Genomic DNA, 20,648 nt, shown 5'->3' on the forward strand with positions numbered 1-20,648 from the left:
TTTGGAATTCAGATCTTCGATTGATTGATTGTACTTTGATTATTGTGATTGTAATAGTTATTTTCAAGGTGTTACTTTGTATTCACTTAGATTCTGTGTTAGCAAGATGAATTGAATATTTTGTACGGGTTGTCTAGGTTTTGTAAGAAGCTTCTTGAGAACACTTGAATCTGTTCATTTAGGAACTATTTTAGTGAGAGAGTGCAAAGGTTGTATTGTAAGCATTGTTAAGAGTGTTTACTTCCCAAGTTCTCAATGAGAGGATAGTGGAATTTCTCACTAATCTAGGCTTTTGTGGACGTAAGGAAACAGAACTGCGTAAAAAACCTTGGTGTTATTTTTGTTTTGTTGGCACAGTTTATCGCAATGCTAAGCCATAGTGGCCACTACAACCTAGCACTTCCATTTCACTTCTTGTGTTAAACAAATAAGCAACTTAAGGTAGCAACAATAACCAACTCGATATTAAGTATAAAGTAGAAATAAATAATAGAAAAAGGGCTCTAGTATAATGATTTTCATTAGTACGTAACCCAAATGTATACCACCACTGATAAAACACCAAAGTAAGTGATATCCATTGGGCTAGGAATATCCCCTCAAGTAAAAGCTTCCACAATTGATTAACCAAAATGAAGATCTCAAATTGCATAAGCAATCGATCTTACATGTAAAGGATATTGTATCCAAGCCTCAAAATTTCCTTGTTTAGTTGCATGAAATAGATTTTTAGAAGTTCACACAAAATTATTGTTAATTACTTGAAGTGAGAAGCAAAAATATTCTAATAAAGACGCTCCTCCGTAATATCATCACACTTTCAAAGTCATGCATAATAGCAATTCCAAATTAAATCAAACAAACATCAGGGTCCCGAGCTTATCCTTAGAAATCTTAAGGCCATAATACATTTCAAATCCTCCTAGCTAGTACCTTACTATGATAATTCTTGCAAGGAAGAATGCTCATGTTGTTACAATTTCACCCAAGAGGTAATGGGTTGCCCCTATGTCCTTGTACAATGCTCAAGGTTTTAGGTTGAATAGTAAAAAAACTTTTAATTTATTATGAACCTAAATGATGGGTTCAATAAGTTCTTGCCAATAATCACATTAGCTAAATAGAAATATTAAACTAAAAGCTCATACAAAATGAGCATCTAAGAAAAGAAGGCCATGTATAAATAATGAAGAACCATAAGATTGAATTACATGGGATGTATGTGTCTATAAGAAATCGTAAAGCCACCCATCAATAGCAATAAAACTATTCACAAAATTCCCTCATATGATATAAGTTACCACCTCTCAATCACTTATATTACCCCAAACATCTTATTGCATTTTCCAAATGAAATGGAATATTACTACTAAAATTGAATCATACATCCAGAATAGTCTTAAAAGACATTATCTTAAATGGATACTTGAAATATCCCTCCTCTTCAAGGCTTACCACAAGGGAAACAAAAACCAATATTTTCTTTAGTTAATATAAATGCAAATTACAAGAAAATAAAATACGTGCTTAGATGTGGGTGTTTTGTATCCATTAAGCAAACTATATATGTGATAATTTCATTGAAAAAAATATCAAAATCGTGGTATTTATTTCAATCAAGATTGGGTTTCTATGCCAAATGTTATGCCCGTAACTTTGAGGGGTATTCACATTTGACATATGCCTACTTTGTTAGAGATCTTTAGATAATATTATTTCGTACTACAATCCAGTGGAGGAGTTTTAGGACACCCTTGGGGAAATGCATCGTACTAAAATTCAAGGTTCCTTTCAGATTTTTATAAAGTTGTGATTTTAGCTCTTTATAGGACTTCATCATGCCAGACTTCACCTCATAAAGAAAGTCTTTGGTGCCCTCCACTTGAGTCAGGACATCATAAACGATAGACTTAATATTGGCCATCTAAACCTCCATGGTCACCAACAAGTCTTTTAAGCTTCCTCTGTAACACCTCTTACCTGCACCAATGTTTGATACGGGAGAGAGATGCCATTGAACCATACATAGCTAAAATCTCAAAATTTTGTAATAAATCAAAATTTGAAACAATTTAATAAAATCATATAATTTAGATAAAAATCATTTTGAAGGTTGTAAAATTATTTTAAAATAAAAACACTTCATGAGTGGTTGCAAATATCAATATCCAAATACGAGTTTTAGAAGGCTCAAAATAGTCAAAAACAAACCAATGGGCACTAGACATGGGCTATGTATTGATACATATTGCTTGTCTACGTATATCCACATATGTCATGCAATAGAAAATTCTTCAAATTCCTGAAATATAATGTATGGAAGATTAGGTAACCTTGTATTGACGACCCTTAAACTAGACATAACCCCAATTTGTTTGGAGCTAAAGAGTCACGACATTATCACAAAAAATAGCAAATTCTTCATTTTCAAACTCTCGTCAATGGTCATCCCGAATTCAAGTGATTTTCTTACCCATATGTGAGAGAGCTTGAACCGTAGTTCTATGAAAATTTGCAGCTTCCAATCACTGATTCAAGGAGGTATATGTAAACAATCAAAAGTAAATGAGTTACTACATGAGATAGAACTATATAAAATGGCAGAAAAGAATAAATTTTTGGACGAAAAATTAAGAAATGTTAGAACATGTAAAACAAATTGAATTAATTAGTGAGACATTAAATTAGAACACACTACAAAAGATCTATTTTCATCCTTATTTAACTAAAACTAAACCAACATTACATGCATAATTATTTATAATATATTTTCAAAAATACTTAAATTCCTCTATTAATTTTAGTGACTTCCATAAGAGCTGATTTTATATTATATAGATAAGTTTAATTAACATAATACTGTCTAATATTCACAATAATCAATATAAAATATCAAAGTTTTAAACTGATGCAATTTCACCCTAATTTTTTGTCAAAACTATGTTCTTTTATTTTTAAAAGATTTTAAAATGAATCTCAAAGATTATTAACTTAATTAAAATAAATAAACCCTATTTACTACTGTAAAAGACTCATGAGAGCTGAAAATATAATATATATACACACTAATAAGATTTAAAAATTAATTGTAAAAGACAATTTTAACCTTATTTAATCTAAAAGGTTAAAAATTAAAATTAATATTGGATATAAATAAAACTAAGCTCACAATTAAAATAAAATTCATAAAATAATATTTAAAAGAAAATTTATTTAATTGAATACATAATAATGGAATTTATATAGAAAGTGAAAATACTTAATTATTTGGTTAAAAGCAAGAAATAGATAGATAAATGAAAAAAAAATATCATCATTCGAGGCCAATCCATTTCAGAATAATCATGGTGTAATAGTTGAAGAGTTTTATCTGATGGTTGCATGAATATAAATCTTTTCAAAGGTCTTGAGAACGCCAATGCTGCCAAACTATCAGCTAGTTTGTTGCCTTCTTTGAAGATATGTGTAATCTGAACCATTCAAAAACGTTGAAGTAGATCCTTAATGGCTCGTATCACAGCTAAATATTATTTAAATTTAATATACCTATTATTTATATAGTGAATATATTATATAGATAGGTAAACTACCAAAATAGTTACTTTTGTTTGAAATATTACGTTTTAGTCACTTATGTTATCGTGTTGTAACATTTTGTCACTGAGTCTTTAATTGTCATTAATGGTGTAACGGAAAGCTGACATGACACGTTAAATCATCATTTCAAATGAAAATTTTAGGTTAAATTATACAATTGGTCCCTATATTTTTTCATTTTGAGCAATCTAATATTTTTCTTTTATGTTCTTTTAACTTTCTTTTCTTTTTCTTTTTTTTCATTCTATTCTGCTTCTCCCTCTGTTTTCCTCTCTTCTTTATTTCTTTTAACGTAAATTTTCTATGTTTTTCATTTGTTAAAACTAGTCCACAAGCTCACCTCACTCGAAAAAAATTAAATTGTTCAAAAAAATAAAAGTATAGGGACTAGCTTTAACAAATGGAAAACATAGAAAAACTACATTAAAAGAAATGGAGAAGGGAGGAAAACAGAGGGAGAAGCAAAAGAGAATAGAAAATAAAGGAAAAAAAAAAAGAGAAAGTGAATAGAACATAAAAGAAAAAAATTAAATTGCTCAAAACGAAAAAATATGGGAACCAATTGTATAAATTAACCTAAAATTTTTGTTTGAATTGATGATTTGATATGCCATGTCAGTTTATAGATATACCGTTAACGGCAATTAATGACTCAGTAACTAAAATGTTACAACGCGATAACGTAAGTGACCAAAACGTAACATTTCAAACATAAGTGACTAAAATATAACTTGAGATAAATAAAAATAACTATATAGATAGATTCACTTTCCATATTATTTGTAATTTTTTATAACATTATATTAAAATTGAAAAAGAAAAAAAAATAAACTAAAAAGAATAGTTGTGTAGGCCCCGCTCTCCCCCTAGCTTCCAAGTTCCAACCACTCCAATCTCCTTCTGCTCCTTTCACTACTCTCATGGCCTCCCCTCTATCACCAATCCATCCTCTACCCTTTCTCTCTTCTTCGTCCACCGCTACCACCCTCACTCGCCGCTCTCTTCTCCTCTCCTCCACCCTCACCACTACCCTCCCCACCACCTCTCTCTCATTACCACCTCAACTAGACACCAACATAACCGACCGGGTCTACCTTGACTTCTCCCTCTGCCCGACCTACTTCCGCAACGCTACTGCCGCCGACAGCATCCCTCTATGCTCCGACCCTTCTCCGTTAGGCCGCCTAGTCCTCGGCCTCTACGGCAACCTCCTTCCTCTAACTGTCTCCACTTTCAAGCGCATGTGCACCTCTTCCTCCTACAAAAACACCCTCGTCCACAAAATATTCCCTGGGCAGTTCTTCCAAGCTGGACGCCAAGGCCGCAGTAGAGAATACGGCGAAGTCCGTTTGCCCCCTGCCTTGGACTTGCCTCGGAACACTGAGACTGTCGACTCTAAGGCCTTCTTGCTTAGACATTCAAGGCCCGGTGTCGTTTCCCTTTGTTTGTCAGAGAACGACGACGACGATGAAGTTAAGCTTGATTCTGAGTATAGGAATGTTGAGTTCTTGATTACTACAGGGCCTGGCCCCTGTCCTCAACTCGATAACAACAACATTGTTTTTGGGACCGTGCTTGAAGGTAAGGTTTTGGTCTCTATTTTATGTCTGAAATTGTTGAAATTAGTTCCATTTTATGTGGTTTTTGGGTGTCTAGTCTTGTCGAATTCCATAACAGATCACGATTATATATAATCTTGGAATAAATTAAGGAATAACTGAAGAAATATATTCGAAATTTGGATTTGTTGAGATTAAATGTCATAGTTTTTATTTAGCAGAGGACTGGTTTCTATATATCATGACAGTAGTCTAAATTGTGGTCTCTGTGTTAAGGTTTGCATGTCATCGTCTTTGAATGCCCTTGTCTTTATGAAGATATGACCTCCTCATTGCGATCTCATTGCAGTAGTTTATAGTATTAAAGTACTAGTATTCGACACTCATGTCCGATGCATATTCGGACAAAAGTATGTCCCTCCTCCAAATACATGAAAAAACCTTAGAAAAAGTTGAACATACCCTAGTCTGAGTAATATAGGATCTTAAGCTAGATGACATAGTAAAATGGATTGAGTAATCTTAAGATGCATGTTCGTGAACTTTCAGTGGAGAACTACAAGATCTCAATCAGTTATTGAACATAAGTCTGGATCCTTATACAAGCCTTGCTGCTTTGATGCATATTGATTTCTAATGGTTTGCTTCTATTCTGGTTAGCATGTGCTTCTGCATTTATCTTGATGCAACAACTCTGATTAAAGCTTCAAACTCTTGTCAAAACTGGGGACATGGTTTTGCCGGAATTAGGATTTAGAATTTAGGAATGTATATCTTGGAAAACGCTTATTTGGAACTGTACCAAGTTTAATTCTTATTTTTGGAGTGTATAGTTCCCACACAGTTATAAGCTTTAGGTGAACAGCATAATAAAATAGAAATGCATTTGGATGGCATCTCCATCAATGCTCAAGGGGTTATGTTACTCCAACTCTTTATTTTCTTTATAGTATCTATATCCAACACTCGTGTTTGACATATATAGTCAGACAGGGGTACAGGTGTATGATTCTTTAAATATACAGAGAAAATAAAACTTTAAAAAATTGAGCATCTTTGTATTGAATGCATGCTTATATCCAACATTCACATCTAAGCCTAAGTAATATAGGCTATAGTGCATTGCTTTCAGTGCTTTGCTGTGGCTTTTGGTGCCTAATTTTGATTCATTAAGCTCAAATGCCCATAATTTTAGTAGGGCATCTCTCTATGTTTCATGGCAGTCAAGATCGCTTATAGAAAACCTACTTGTAATCTTAAAACATCCTAACACTGTAAGTAGAAATACAAGATTTCTCTCTATTATCAGATATAAACAAGTTTAGATTTCTTATACTGTTTCGATGATGCATATTCGCGTGTCTGTTTCCATTTGCCTTTCTAGCAAAATGCATACTATTCCTAACATGCTTGTACTTCTGAAACTCTGATATTACTGTGAAACCTCATATGTATTTATAGTTCATTCTGAACTTGAAGTATATGTCCTCCTTATCGAAGAATTCTTGGAAGTATACTCTTTTGAATTGTCTAGGTTTCAAAGAAATAATGCCACCTTTGATTGTTGTTATTTCATTTCAGGGTTGGATGTTGTGACTGCGATCGCTTCCATCCCAACGTACAAACCATCAGAAAGAATTCGGCAACTAAATGACTTGGCTGAATTCTTCGGAGATGAAAGAGCACAAAAAGGGCGCACGTTATGGAACAGGCCTCTTAAAACTGTTTATATCAGTGACTGTGGCGAGCTCCAAGTTACCAAGCCTTCAATGTCACCTACTCTGCCTTAAAACATCTATATATCAATTTATTTATTTATATATATATATATTCATTCTTTAGCCTCCCCTCATTTGCATGTACAAACTCCTTGTCTGTAATCTTGCATTTTTAGAAAGAGAAGAACACAAACATATAACATCTATGCATTAAACAATTGAGAGGAACCCCATTCCAGCAATTCAAGATTTTTCTTCTCCTATACAGAGAAAGCTTCAGTCTGGACTATGGGAATAGGGCTGCTGATGTTAAATTCGACTTACACTATATAATTGTATTTGTATGAATCAACTTAGTTAAATACCAAGTCTAGCAATTCAAAGTTTTTAATTTGTTTGTCTACCTGCTTATAAATATGATGGAATTGATAGTAGTTTATAAATCTGCTGTGATTTGTGTAGAACTCATCAAACGGTTGCATTTTTTTGGTTTAATGAAATGCGATTAACGAAGAAAACAATCTGGACAGGCTAGGCTTTGCTTGAATAATGATAGTTGGATTTGGGTAAAATTTTGAGTTGATATTCTAGGTCAAAATTAAGTTTATGCAAATTCCTAGAATATAATGTAGAGGTTCTATTATTGGCTTAGGTCTAGAAACGAAAGATCAGGTATCTTATGAATTCAACGAGTCGGTTTATAATTCATGAAGGAAATTATCATATTTCCGCAAGACTCATTAAACGGTTGCAATTTTTGTTGTTTAATGAAATGCAATTAATAAAGAAAATAATCTGGACAAGCTAGGTTAAGCTCAAATAATGATAGTTGGATTTAGACAAAATTTTGAATTCATATTTTAGGTTAAAGCTAAGTTTATGCATATAATTTTTTTTTAAAATATCTTGTCTAAACTTAATCTGGCATGCCCTAAGAATAGGTCTAACGTCGGCCACAGTTTAGTGTGTAGGATTTACCAATAATTACAAAGTCATCGAAATTAATTTGGTTAGAGGTTGATTAAAATTTTTTTAAAATTCCGGTTATCAATTAATTTGATTTAAAATCAGGTAATTACTCGAATTATTATAGACTAATTGATAACCAAAATTAATAATGTTTTATATTTTATATCTATAAGCTCAAACTCAATATAATATATATATATATATATTATATATTTAAAGCTTGATATCTCTAAACCTTTGTATGTTCCCCATTTCCTGTAGGCCTAAGTGCCAAAGCCCAAATGAAATTATAATAATGAAAACGCCAACCAAATTAACAACCAGTAGACCAAGAAATTTTAACTCAAACATCATTGGCTGTTCCTCCTGCGTCATTGTAGATCTCCCCGTCTCTTTTATTTCACAATTCTCCAACAACCCTGCTTTGGTGTTTTTTTCTCTCTTCATAGCTACATCTCTCTCTCCTTTGATCTTCTTCTTTACCAAAACTTAAACCTCTTCAAACATGGCTTTTGATGGTTTTGTCTCCCACCATAGTGAACACATGCAAACCCTTGCTTTTAACCAACCCTCTTCACCTCCCAACTTCGACCCAGCTAAATGCAAGGCCGAGATAATAGGGCATCCCATGTACCCCCAGTTGTTGGAAGGCCACGTGGCTTGTCTACGTGTTGCCACGCCTGTTGACCAGCTCCCTAAGATCGATGCTCAGTTGGCTAGGTCCCAAGATGTCTCAGCTAAGTACTCATCATCACCTGCTGCTGGGGCTGCTCACCATGAACTCGATCACTTCATGGTAACCCCTTTTTCTCTTCTTTCCAGATTTGGGTACTCACCCTTGACCCTTGGATTCGTAGTTTTATTTTCCCCTTATTCTTTGTTCCTTTGTTTATGATCTACTGACTTGTTCTGTTTTGATTTTCTTTTTGTTGTATTCAAGTTTTGATGGCTAATTATTTGCATTTAAGTATATTTTATTTAACAGCAGTAGGCGACTGTTCAAAAGGTAAAATTTTAATTTAACCCTGTTCAAGAAAATTATGGAACTCAACTGAGGGTAATTTTCTTATAAAACATGTGTATGTGATCAGTAATGTCATCTTTTTCATTTGAGTATTCTCTCTTTCGTTTTCCCTTTAATGTAGGCAAATTATGTGCTATTGCTTGGTTTCTTTAAAGACCAATTGCAACAACATGTTCGTGTTCATGCAATGGAAGCGGTTATGTCTTGTTGGGATCTTGAGCAATCACTTCAAAGTTTAACAGGTAAATGATTCTCTGCACTGTAAATACTGTTTTGGAGTTGATAGAAGAAAGTAAAAGTAACATGTCAATGCATCTTTATATTGTGATGTAGCTATGTCATCCATAGGAGTTGGACTTAAGTCTTTGAATTCTATAGATAGCTTTCCTTGTTACTCTCATTCATAATAATGAATTTGTCCTGTTTGGTATTACTGCATTAACTGTAGATTGAAGTGAAAAAACGTAGAGCTAAACTATGAAGCATGAACAGGTGTATCTCCAGGTGAAGGCACAGGTGCAACAATGTCTGATGATGAAGATGAAGTTGTAGATAATGATCACAGTTTGTTTGATGGAAGCTTCGATGGGATTGACAGCATGGGATTTGGCCCTCTTGTCCCATCAGAAACTGAGAGATCCTTAATGGAACATGTTAGGCAAGAACTTAAGCACGAATTGAAACAGGTAGGATTTCTTAAAAAGTTAAATAGTAAACTGGCTTGATCTGTATTCTGCAACTAAAAAATTCGTGTCTTTTAAGGGTTACAAAGAGAAAATTGTGGACGTTAGAGAGGAAATTCTGCGCAAGAGAAGAGCTGGAAAGCTACCTGGTGACACCACCTTGATTTTAAAAGCATGGTGGCAGTCACATTCCAAATGGCCTTACCCAACAGTGAGTGTGATGTATTTCTCAGGTAGTTCTGATCCTCAAAATGTGTTCTTTTCAACAGTTTTCTGATCAAGTGTTGCTTCAGGAAGAAGACAAAGCAAGATTAGCACAGAAAACAGGATTACAGTTGAAGCAGATTAATAATTGGTTTATAAACCAAAGAAAAAGGAATTGGCATAATACCCCCTCCACTTCTCTGAAGAGCAAACGTGAGAAGTAGGCTGCTAATGGATGTATGCATATGTGTCTTGATGAAAATGAGCTTTTCACGAGAACATTTGTCGATTTTAATTTGGAAAAGAAGTATGCAGGTTAAACCAGTGATGAAGCCTTAATGTAAGCAAAAGAAAAGCGCTCTGCATAGCATTAATATAGCTTTGCTAGATGGTTCTGTAATCATTTGGCTCATGCTTTCCTATGTATGTACAAGAATGACTTCAATAAGTCGTGGGTTTATAATGTAATTATCTACTTGGTCATATATAACATGTTTTTACCAATTAATTGACATTATAATATACCCATTTCCTTGAAATCAAATATGCATCAAACAGGTTCCTAGGATTGCAAGAAACAAAAGAATATTACTGTACTTAAACATGGATTCTAAAAGAACATAGAATAAACGTAAAACAATTTGCAGACATGTTGAATCCGTATAATTATTTTACAATCCTGAGGGGACTCGTTGCCTATCATGTTCAAATGGAGCAGTAAACCTGGAAGAGAAACCACGAAGCAAATCATCTGCTTCTTTATCATCGCCTTCATCGAAGTTGAGAGCATAGCTACAAGGATCATATTGAAACCTGTTCTTTTGATCTTTCCGCTTATCGCAATATCCACCCATCTTTCTCATAAAGTTCTTCCACTTTGGCCCTGCTACTTTCTCCGAGAATTGTTTCAGTTTATTCAGTTTGCATTTCCACCATTCCTCCGTGTGTTGTTCACCTCTCTGGTGCAGTAAGGTATCGGATTCATCGATGTGGTTGTATGATCGGCGCCGTTTGAGGCAGAAGAGATTAAAACAACCACACCCTTTACCCCAAACTCCTCCATCTTCAACTTCTGCTTGCATGAAGATTGGATTCTCTTGAGAATTTTTCATGGGAAAGGAAACCAAAACAGGAAAGAAAAGAAAGGATTTTGGAATTTGGATTGGGATTGGGATAGGGATAAAAAAGGATGATGCTTTTTCTTATATGGAGAATTTCTGGAAGATGAAGAGAAGGAAAAGAGAAGTGGGAAGGAAATGGTGGAAATTAAATAAAATAAATAAACAAATGTTAAATAGTAGGTAAGGCATGCCTTGAGTATGGATGGCGGCTCAGTGCTACGCGGTATCTTTATTCTTAATGTCATCGGAAAGTGGAAAAATCGCCTACATGAAAAAGTATGGAGGAAGAAAATGGCAGAGTCAAAAATCGCGTAAGTACGGAGGAACAAAATTTCAAATTTAAGTTAAATTTTTAAAATAAAAAATCCTTAATTAATAAAATGACTATGCAATTAATTAAATTTAATTAAAATTTTAATGAAATATGAAGAATATTGAAAACCTAAACAAAGTTATTGATATTTTTATTTTAAAGTGACAAAAGAAAATTTTGAATATCTTTATAATTATACAATTTTATTTTAAAATTTGATTTACTTTTAGTCTTATTAAAGAATTTGATGACGATAAACTCATTTAAGTTTAAGTTAATATACAATATATTAGAACTCTTCATGGGTTGAGCTGGGTCAAGTTTGAGTTAAGCTTAACTATAATATTAACACATTTTATACTTACTTAAACTCATTTCGACTCAAAATATAGCTTTAAAATACTCATATTTATAATAATAATAATAAAAACTAATCCAACCCCATTTTAAGCCGTTATTTTTAAACTTTTTATATTATTTAATTATCTTAATATATTATATATTTAATATATATTTATTTTGTATGTGTTAAGCAAGTAAATTCAACCTTGTTTGATTGAAGAATGATGTAAGATTTTACAATTAAAGAAAAAGGAAAACATTCTCCACTTATATGGAACTGTATTTACAGCGCATTCAAGATTTGTATGAAACCATCTATATAAAAAAACCAGTGGGGAAAAAGTCAGTTCCCTCGCAAACACATATATGACCTATGAGCAGATTGTTCAATTTCATTTTCAGACTGAGGATTATGGGCTTTGTCCTTTACGTGGTGGAATTTTAGCAGCCATTGACCGTAACTCGTTCGCGATCTCGGTGAAATTTGGTCTCTCTGATGGCTCTGATGACCAGCATCTCTCCATCAATGATCTCCAGTCGGGATCACATGATTCTGGAACCGCTGGCCGCAGTGTATTACTCACAATACCACCTGAAACAATGATGGTTGGATATAAACTGTGACCCGCCATAGCACAAAGAAAGGAACTCATGATTTACATCTATAAATAAAGGCAATTTACCAATAATAGCCCCATAGTGCAAGTCTGCATATGGTTCTTCTCTAGTGAGAAGCTCCCACATCACAATACCGAACGAGAACACATCAACCTAAATTCGAGGAAATATCAACACTATTAACTACCTATATGTAGGGGGAAAAGAGCATTTACATGATACTAGACTATGTGGTAATCACAAACCTTTTCCGACACGAGACTGTTGCTGCCATTCAGAAGTTCTGGCGCCATCCATGGAAGTGTTCCGCGCACACCACCTGATATTAGAGTTTGACATTTCACCTTTGATAGCCCCAAATCACCAACCTGGTAACGGAAACTAGGCATATGAGAACCGAACAATTGAATGAGTTCAGAATGAAATTTAGAAAACATTAAAAGTAATGTAGGACTCAAGATATGGAATTGCAAATGAAACTCGGGCCTAAGTACGAACCTTGCATATTGGGCGGTGAGGATCTCGAAGATTGACAAGTAAATTATCACTCTTCAAATCAAAGTGCACTATATTCTTTCCATGCAAATACTCCATTCCGAAGGCCACATCCATGGCAATCAAAAGCCGCTTGCACTTGTCAAGGTTCCTGGCAACAGCAAGTCATCCAATTATTATTTATAGCCAAATAAATGTACAACTGAATCACACTTGTCTAGCATAGCAAACAAAACTTTTAGTACCTCTCGCTCTTCTGTAAAGCATCTCTTAAAGAACCACTAACCATATATTCCGTCACTGTTGCTACAGAACCACCAGGACCATCAAGTACAACACCATAGAAAGCCACAACATTGGGATGATGCAAGTCAGCAAGCTTAATTGCCTCATTCCAGAAATCATCAATCTAATCATACGCGTTAACCATGGTACAAGTTGTTAGCCTGTGAAATTACAAAGATGGAACTAATTTGAAAAATTAGGAGCTTGCAAAGAGAAAAGGATAGAACCAAACCATGCGTTCTTGTTCAGAGGGTTTTCCAGCAAAACATCTATCATTTATTCGTTTAATTGCAACATCAGTACCCCGCCACTTCCCATGATAAACTGTACCAAAGGTGCCAGAACCAAGCTCCCACAGCTCTTCAAGGTCTCTGTCTTTTATAACCTGCCAAATAAATATATAGCTGCTTTAATGGGCAATAGAAGTTAACAGTAGAAGCACAAACATCACATAAAACCAGTACTTAAAGTTCAACCTGCAAGCCACCAATGCCATCCGAAACTCGAAGACCAAAATTTGTTCTATCTGGCTGTTTAGTCTTTAATTCCTAAGTTAAGAAAAATAGTATGAAGGACAGCTCAATAAATGGATCTGGAGAAGGCAGTCACAGATAAAAGAAGGCAAGGGGAAGGTGGGGTGACGAAATGAGCATACAAATGGAAATCGAAAGGATCTTATATTCCGCACCTCAAATTTAGCTTTGTGTTGCAGTTTAATGTCACTGGGTAAAACATTTGTGTCTTGATAGCCTGCATTACCAGATGCATTGGTCTCTGCTGGAACGTCAGGATTTGAATGAGTAGAGGACCGGAAAACAGAAGCAGCTACTCCTTCAGCAACAGCTTGTAGTTCTTCCCTGATGAGTTCCTCACCTGAGCCTTTGGTAATGAAGGCAACAACAATGAACATTTACTCCAATCATGAAGTGATAAATGCCAAATTATATACAAACTAAAAAATCAAATATTTCACCTTTCATAGACTGTGTGTGGTCTGAACTCAAATTCTCATTTAAATGGCTTAATGGCTGGTAAACTTCATCTTCCAATTCGATATTAGATTCCCCACCAATTACTGCCTGGTTCTCTCCAAAAGGGTCTCGGTCCTCTCGCAGAGCCAATAATTCTTTCTTTGTTTGAATTTTGTTAGGTTGAGGAGGAAAGTAAGTATGTTGTTGTAGATTCCAAGGATCTTGATTGCTAAAAAGTGAGTTGGAGGAATCCAAAACATCTCCACCTCTATTGGATGGTGAAAAGTAAGCTTGGCTGTTAGCATTAGAAGGAACAGCTTCGGTGTCGCATTGTACAATCTTCTGCTGCATCAAAGAAACTTCATCGAATCCCAATGTATGTGCTGATACAACACCAGAAAATGGAGGGTTCCCATATTGAACTTCAACACCAACTTTTGGATGTGCATGTGTTACTAGATTATCCAATAGCAACTCTTCCCCAGCTATATGTGGAGATTTTTCATCCAAGATATCTTCTTTTCTAGTTTTATCAATAGGTAAACTACTCTGCTCATTGCTCATTTGAAGAGTCTCCATCATCCTATCAATTTGGATCAGATGGTTAGGGTCTACGCTATCTTCTTTAGGTACAGCAGGAACCCTTGACGTTTCGTGCACTGGCTGTTCTAAAGCATGAGTGCCAATTGCCTCAACATGTGGAACCTCCTTTTGGAACTGGTATTGAGTTGGCAAAACATATGGTGATTGAAACTCACCTGCCAAAACCATCAAACCTAGGCTTGCTGGAATCCTAGGGTGATCAGAATTATCTGTTATTGGGGAAATATTTCCTTCATGTCCATATGGTGCATCAGGATCTTGAGAGCATCCAACTGCCTCTGACTTCAATCCACCAACTTGATGATCAACATGGCCAAGTTGTCGCACCCCAGCTTGCTGGTGAGCAATGACATCCCCTGTCGGTGCGGTCACCACAACTTTGTTCACTGATGAAATTCTCATTGAGTCTTCTTGATGCAGACCATGATAACTAGAATCTGCATTCACCATAGGTGTTACATCACCATCTCTTTGGTCCTGCACCAAAGGATCAGAATGCACATGAGGCAATGCCTTTTGACACATAAAGCAGTCCTCGATACTGGGGATCTTCGCTGGAGTAGTTACTTTGATCTGCTGCAATGATCCATCCGAGAAGACAACATGCTCAGTTTGTGGAGTATGATGGAAAGTATAACCTCCTGCAACCATTGCTGATGGAATCTCGGCCTGATAAATATTGTGGCTCTGATAAACAGGATGCTGAATTACCCTTGTTCCAAATGCATTTTGATCAGGATAATGCTCCAATGGAGTTTGTTGGTGTTGCAACAGCGGCTGAAACGCTGCTGGTCTAACAACAACATGAGAGATGGAGGGAGTCATAGTCATGTTAAAAGCAGGAATGTACTGATGAGGGGCATTTCCTTGAGGCTGCTGTTGATTGAACACAGAACCAGTATTTCCCAGGAACTTAGGATTTGAGAACTCCATTTGAGGTGCAAACTGCATATATTCGGTATGGCTTGTAACTTCATAGCGAGGATCAACATGTGTAGATGCATAGTGTTGCTGCAGATCATATCCCAATTGCTGCTGTGTTGAAGCAAGCTGCACCGTCCTCCCAGACTCAAACTCAAGTTGGGACGAAAGTGTTTGAGGACCGATATTAACTGCCGGGCTTCCTAAATGAACACCGGAAATAGGTAAATTCCCTCTAGGCGACAACAAGTTTGTTGATGGAGGTCCACCAACATCCCCTTGAACAGCACCTGAGCTATCAACAGCTTCACTCCCACTAATATCAGAGTTTGGTGTTGAAGTCGCACTTGCTATGCTCTGCTTACGTGCGATGCCACCAGCAGCTCCTTTCACAATTCCATTAACTGCCTCAACATATTTCTGCCCATTGTCATGCAAATCCCCGAATTGAACCGTACCGGAAGGATCAAGTTCCGAAGCCGAAATCAAAAATACCCTTAGTTTAGCAGCTCCATCTGAAGACCTTTCAATCACTTTCTCATACTCATCCATCATATTAACAAGATCATCGGAGCATGAAACGGAAACTAATGCATCAAGGTCCTCATCAGGAAGCTGGTACTTGATAACCACAGGTTGCTCATAAGTATCCACCATTTTTTGCACAAACTCATTAAAGCTCACATCTCTTCTAACACTAACAATCCTTGTCTGCCCCCCTACATATCTCAACACCCCATCACTTGGTCTAGGCAATATCTTCCCCCCAAAACTACACAAAAACTTAACCTTTTTCCCAGACACAGAATCATCCCCACCCTCGTCATTAACCTGATCAGCACCATTGCCATTACTTCCAACTCCTGAATTTGATTTATAACCAACCCCACCTATTAATTCATTCCCATTACGACTACCCCTGTTTCCCATATTACAACTATGAGCTAAGCCTACAGTCACCCTATCATTACTCAATTGATCACTCCTATTCCCACTAATCCTATTGCCCAGACTAGGACTATAACCATGCCCAGCTACCACATCATTACTAACCTGATGCACGGCATTAGCAGCCACCATATTGCCCAAATTCGGACTATAACCGAACCCGCCAACCAGGTTCATACTTGAATTCCCAACCGGCCCAGGCAAAGGCATGTGAGGCCTCCATGCAGGGACACCTGGTGTCAAGGGCACTACATTCCCATATCCTAAACTTGCAAAACCGGCATCAGTCACCGTTGCTGGATAAAGAACAGGCATGGCACCACCATAAGTCTCAAGCTCCCGAGGCGAGTTGGGAAGAAACCCGTCAATGGTTGTACCGCGGGTATTATTAGTGGCAGCCACCGCATCCGCAATTTGGGGCTCTTCAGTTACAATTCTAGCTACATTCAATGGTCTAAGATCTTCTTGTATTGAATTTTGATCAAATGCCATAATCTATAATACAGGGTTCAGCTGAAATATAGTCTAAATCAAGTTTAGAGGAGAAAAAAAAAGGGGGTATTTTCCAAAGGCAAGAAACAGAGCTAAAAACGATTCCTAAAACCAAGAAAATTTAATAAGAAGAGATGTGAGCAGAGAGGGAGAAACAGTGAGTCGGTAGTGGAGCTGGGCCACCTTTGATCCATGGCTTTCTTTTGAGATTCGATGAATCTTGTCCTTCAAACACACTTTTTGTCAGTTTATCTCCCTGTTATTTCTATCCCCCTCTCTCCGGGACTTTGCTCTTTTGGTTTTCGTTTTTCCATTTATGGGTGGTGGGTGATTGAAAATGACAGTGACTTCCATATGTAATTTTCTTTTCTTAAGTTGCAAGGAATTAATGGGGGACAAGAAAATGAGAAAAGAGGAAGGGTGACGGCACGTGGATGGTTTCATGCAAAGTTGGAGTCAAAATCTAATGAGTATGTTGTTTTTTTTCTTTTCGATTTATAAGGAACTAATATTATTATTGTGTTCAGCATTATAAAATATAAAAACGTTATTTATATTCTAAAATTGAAAAATATGTCCAACTTATTTATTTACAAATCTAGAAACAACTTCTGCAGTCAGCCGTTGATAATGGTATGGGCAGTTATATATATAGGTGGACGGTTGCTAGTGGAACATCTTTTAGGCATTATTATTTTATCATTTGAAAGATTTGTTATCTACTAAACAAACAAAAGAACAATCTCGTAATTTGCACCCAAAAGTTGCAGGGGAAATTTTCGATCCTAAAAGCTTGTTTTCTGTGGTGAAATCGCGTTTGTTGTATCTTCTAAAACAATATCAATAAAGGCTAAGTCATAAATCAATATGATGATGACAATCTCTATGCAACTTGCACTTCCAATAGGATAAGCTTGCTTGACTTTTTTGGCAAAATAAAATATCTAATCCAATCCTCTTTATCTTGGAAGTAAATTTAGTGGTCTTCATGTGTACCAATAGTACTGGAGAAATATTGCTCTTGTCATCTCTTGGAAGGAAGATGGGTTAATGTCTACTTTAGACCTATAAGATAAAAGAAATACTTAAAGTCAATAAATAGAAGGTGATAAGAGCTTCAGGGATGTGTTGGTAAAGTAATGTAGTAATAGTATAGTGATCACACCTCTGGAGATGAATATACATGAGTATTTATAGTGAGATCCCTTGGTGACCTAAGGTTGATGGGCATATGACAGCGCGTGAAGAGTAAATCGTTTTGTGCTTGTAATTAGTTAGGGTTAGTGTCCTTGATCTAGCAAGGTTGTATCTCTAAGCCCTTTATTGATCTTGCCCTCTAACCTATGACAGATACGACTGTTAGGTTGATATTTACTTTGCTACATATGCATGCTATGCATTTGTTGGTTGTTTTACAAGGTTTGGTCTTTTGGGGTTTACTAATTTCTTTGAGTTTGGAGCATATTCTCTTTGGCACTTGGTGAGGATTTGCTATAAGTGGATAGAAGGCTCCTGTCAATAGTGCCATTGCTGGTGTCCCTTGAAAAGGTTTAAATTCCCTTGTTGGTTGTATTCCTTGAAAAGTTAAGCTTTTATTGATTTAGTGGGAAAAGAGTCTAGAGGGTCAATTTGTTTGAATTTATTGAATGTCTTATCCGATTGGGATTTATCAATTAAGTGAGAGATAACTTGTGGAGTTATGTCTCGCATTTTTCGACTTTTCTTCTCCTAATTAAACTCTGTTTTTAGTTTTCCACTTAAACCCTGATTAGTGTAAGTTATTTTAATATTAATTTCTCACTTAAACTCTGATTAGTGTAGGTTATTTTAATATTATTTGACCTACAAATTTAACCTATAAATAAGTCTTTTTTTCACTTTAGAAAAATAACTCATTACACATTTAGGTATTAACTTTTATAAGCTATCAGAGAATTTTGTGTTTATGTTTTGAGGGTTATTATTTCGAATTTTGGAGTTTAATTTTTATCTTCATCTTTATACTCTTCGTTTTTGTCATTTTAGTAAAATTATTTTTTTTCATGATTTTTTATCCTCTTCAGAGGGGTTTTTCCATGCAAAATATTTGTATTCGATGTTTTTAATTTCTTTATTATTTTACTTGTTCGTTGCTTAATCGGGTTTATCCCCAACAAAGTGGTATCAGAGCTAATTCGATTTTAGCAATCAATCCATTCAGAGATAGCAGCAACAAGGTTTGATATTGATAAGTTCGATAGTATCACAAATTTTAATATGTAACAAGTTCGGATGATGACTGTAATACTGAAATTTTACCCGGCCTACAAAAACAAGCTCAAATTACAATGGGCCTATGTGGCCCAAAATCCGGAATAAATAATGGCCCAAAATCCGGAATAAATAATGGCCCAAAACAATGTCAGAAACTCCTAGGGTTTCTGAGGAAACCTTTGCGCCGCAGCCACCAAGCACCACAGCCCCGGATCTTTACCTGCACAGCAAATAAACGCAAGAAAGGAAACAAGATCAAAGATTGCAAATCAAGAAGAAATCAAACAGATTTTTTTCCTTTATATATTTTATTATTAGGGTTATAAAAGGGGATTGAATATACTGTAACAAGGGAGGAATCGATAAAAAAAAGGGAAAAGGGGGAAAGGAATGTTGTATTGAAAAAAAATACAAGAACAAAGAATCAGAAAACATTTTTTTTGAAAGGTGATTTTCGTCGTTTTTAGAGTTTTTTTCGATTTTTGTTTACATGTTTTTATATCTTCTAATAGTAGAAAATAATAAGAAAAGAAAGAATGGAGGTGCTTACCTTTGGTTCGGTCTCTTCAAACTGCCGTCAAGGGTGGTGCTTTGGGCGGCGTCATGGCAGTGGTGTGGCTGGGTTTGGGTTAAGAAAAGAACCCTAGCAGAGAGTTCTCTCCTCCCTCTCTGTTTTTGAAGAAAATGAAATGAAATGTTTTGTTAAAAGTTTTTTTTAGGGTTTGAAAAATAGTGTCGTTTAATGGCTATGGATTTGCCTGTTTGGACCCTTGGTGGGCTATTTATGTATTGGGTCCTTTGTTTTTTTTGAAGTGTGTTTAATCATTTTCTTTTATTTCTTTTAAATTTAAGCACATGTTTTATTTTTGTTTCACTTTGGTCCTTATTAAGACGCAACTTTTTGGAGGGTGGGATTAATTCCCCTTTGGGTCCTCCTCCTGTTGCGCGCGTTTTAATTTAGTCCCTTTTAGTGTTTTCTATCTTTAAATCCAGCCTTTTAACTCCGTTTAGTTTTCAGTTTAATCCTTAATCTTTCATTTTAAGTTTCTTTAGTTTATTTTATTAACATTGTTATTATTATTATTATTATTATTGTTATTATTATTGTTATTGTTATATTATATATTATTATTATATCTACATATATACACGCATATGCATGTTAATACATATACATATATTTTAAACGTTTTAAATATATATACATATTATGTACATATTTTTTATTATCTTGTTTTCATAATTTTCACATACATATATATTTTTATATTTCATGATTTAAACATGCATGTATATTTTTGTATGTTTATAATTTTATTCATTTGCTTTATTCAGTCACTTATGTATAAATATATATATATATATATATATATTAAAGAATGTTTTAATCTTTATCTACTTGTATTTGTTATGTTGCACGATGTTGATTTGTTATTTCATTTATTTTATTTCTACTGCTTGTATTATTTATGCTCATATTATCATATATATATTTGTCATTTATTAATGCGGTATTTATACATACATCCCAT

The 20,648-nt window shown here is 35.2% G+C and overlaps 4 protein-coding genes and 1 long non-coding RNA gene across 10 annotated transcripts; 2 read left to right on the plus strand and 3 right to left on the minus strand.

Annotated features, from left to right (window-relative positions):
• The first annotated feature begins 4,460 nt into the window (after nt 1-4,460).
• Nucleotides 4,461-7,265, plus strand: LOC105773495 (peptidyl-prolyl cis-trans isomerase CYP28, chloroplastic). Its single transcript, XM_012595457.2, has 2 exons — nt 4,461-5,178; nt 6,738-7,265. The coding sequence occupies exons 1-2, from the start codon at nt 4,518-4,520 to the stop codon at nt 6,944-6,946; spliced, it is 870 nt and encodes a 289-aa protein (XP_012450911.2). The 5' UTR covers nt 4,461-4,517; the 3' UTR covers nt 6,947-7,265.
• Nucleotides 7,266-8,165: 900 nt separating this feature from the next.
• Nucleotides 8,166-10,262, plus strand: LOC105773921 (homeobox protein knotted-1-like 3). Its single transcript, XM_012596125.2, has 5 exons — nt 8,166-8,639; nt 8,989-9,109; nt 9,360-9,553; nt 9,630-9,761; nt 9,844-10,262. The coding sequence occupies exons 1-5, from the start codon at nt 8,349-8,351 to the stop codon at nt 9,976-9,978; spliced, it is 873 nt and encodes a 290-aa protein (XP_012451579.1). The 5' UTR covers nt 8,166-8,348; the 3' UTR covers nt 9,979-10,262.
• LOC105773922 (uncharacterized) lies at nt 10,249-11,085 on the minus strand. The gene has a single exon (XM_012596127.2). The coding sequence runs from the start codon at nt 10,864-10,866 to the stop codon at nt 10,426-10,428; it is 441 nt and encodes a 146-aa protein (XP_012451581.1). The 5' UTR covers nt 10,867-11,085; the 3' UTR covers nt 10,249-10,425.
• A 631-nt stretch (nt 11,086-11,716) lies between these two features.
• On the minus strand, nt 11,717-17,174 carry LOC105773754 (uncharacterized). Of its 6 annotated transcripts, none has more exons than XM_012595851.2 (9): nt 13,902-17,170; nt 13,617-13,801; nt 13,405-13,476; nt 13,161-13,313; nt 12,889-13,052; nt 12,647-12,794; nt 12,394-12,516; nt 12,214-12,301; nt 11,717-12,122 (listed from the first exon to the last, which is right to left on the minus strand). In XM_012595851.2, exons 1-9 carry the CDS (start codon nt 16,861-16,863, stop codon nt 11,941-11,943), a joined length of 4,077 nt encoding a protein of 1,358 aa, XP_012451305.1. In that variant the 5' UTR covers nt 16,864-17,170; the 3' UTR covers nt 11,717-11,940. The 6 variants fall into 6 exon arrangements, 4 of the variants coding, with proteins under 4 accessions (XP_012451305.1, XP_012451304.1, XP_012451307.1 ...); XM_012595850.2 differs by having other exon boundaries at nt 13,617-13,807; nt 13,902-17,168; XM_012595853.2 differs by lacking the exon at nt 12,214-12,301 and having other exon boundaries at nt 11,964-12,122; nt 13,617-13,807; nt 13,902-17,169.
• A 1,892-nt stretch (nt 17,175-19,066) lies between these two features.
• Nucleotides 19,067-19,901, minus strand: LOC105772238 (uncharacterized). Its single transcript, XR_001126656.2, has 2 exons — nt 19,667-19,901; nt 19,067-19,336 (listed from the first exon to the last, which is right to left on the minus strand). It is a non-coding gene; the product is annotated as an uncharacterized LOC105772238 (long non-coding RNA).
• Nucleotides 19,902-20,648: the final 747 nt, after the last annotated feature.

The sequence above is a fragment of the Gossypium raimondii genome, chromosome 6 (genome assembly GCF_025698545.1).
Source record: "Gossypium raimondii isolate GPD5lz chromosome 6, ASM2569854v1, whole genome shotgun sequence".
NCBI lineage: Eukaryota > Viridiplantae > Streptophyta > Magnoliopsida > Malvales > Malvaceae > Gossypium > Gossypium raimondii.

Bases quoted from the DNA above. Each gene is read 5' to 3' on its own strand.
- LOC105773495 (XM_012595457.2), top strand. From the start codon at position 4,518: ATGGCCTCCCCTCTATCACCAATCCATCCTCTACCCTTTCTCTCTTCT. The intron at 5,179-6,737 runs GTAAGGTTTTGG...ATTTCATTTCAG, and splicing joins TTTTGGGACCGTGCTTGAAG to GGTTGGATGTTGTGACTGCG.
- LOC105773921 (XM_012596125.2), top strand. From the start codon at position 8,349: ATGGCTTTTGATGGTTTTGTCTCCCACCATAGTGAACACATGCAAACC. The intron at 9,110-9,359 runs GTAAATGATTCT...AAGCATGAACAG, and splicing joins ATCACTTCAAAGTTTAACAG to GTGTATCTCCAGGTGAAGGC. The intron at 9,762-9,843 runs GTGAGTGTGATG...GTGTTGCTTCAG, and splicing joins CCAAATGGCCTTACCCAACA to GAAGAAGACAAAGCAAGATT.
- LOC105773922 (XM_012596127.2), bottom strand. From the start codon at position 10,866: ATGAAAAATTCTCAAGAGAATCCAATCTTCATGCAAGCAGAAGTTGAA.
- LOC105773754 (XM_012595850.2), bottom strand. From the start codon at position 16,863: ATGGCATTTGATCAAAATTCAATACAAGAAGATCTTAGACCATTGAAT. The intron at 13,314-13,404 runs GTTGAACTTTAA...TTTATTTGGCAG, and splicing joins ATGGCATTGGTGGCTTGCAG to GTTATAAAAGACAGAGACCT. The intron at 12,795-12,888 runs GTACTAAAAGTT...TGCTGTTGCCAG, and splicing joins GCTTTACAGAAGAGCGAGAG to GAACCTTGACAAGTGCAAGC.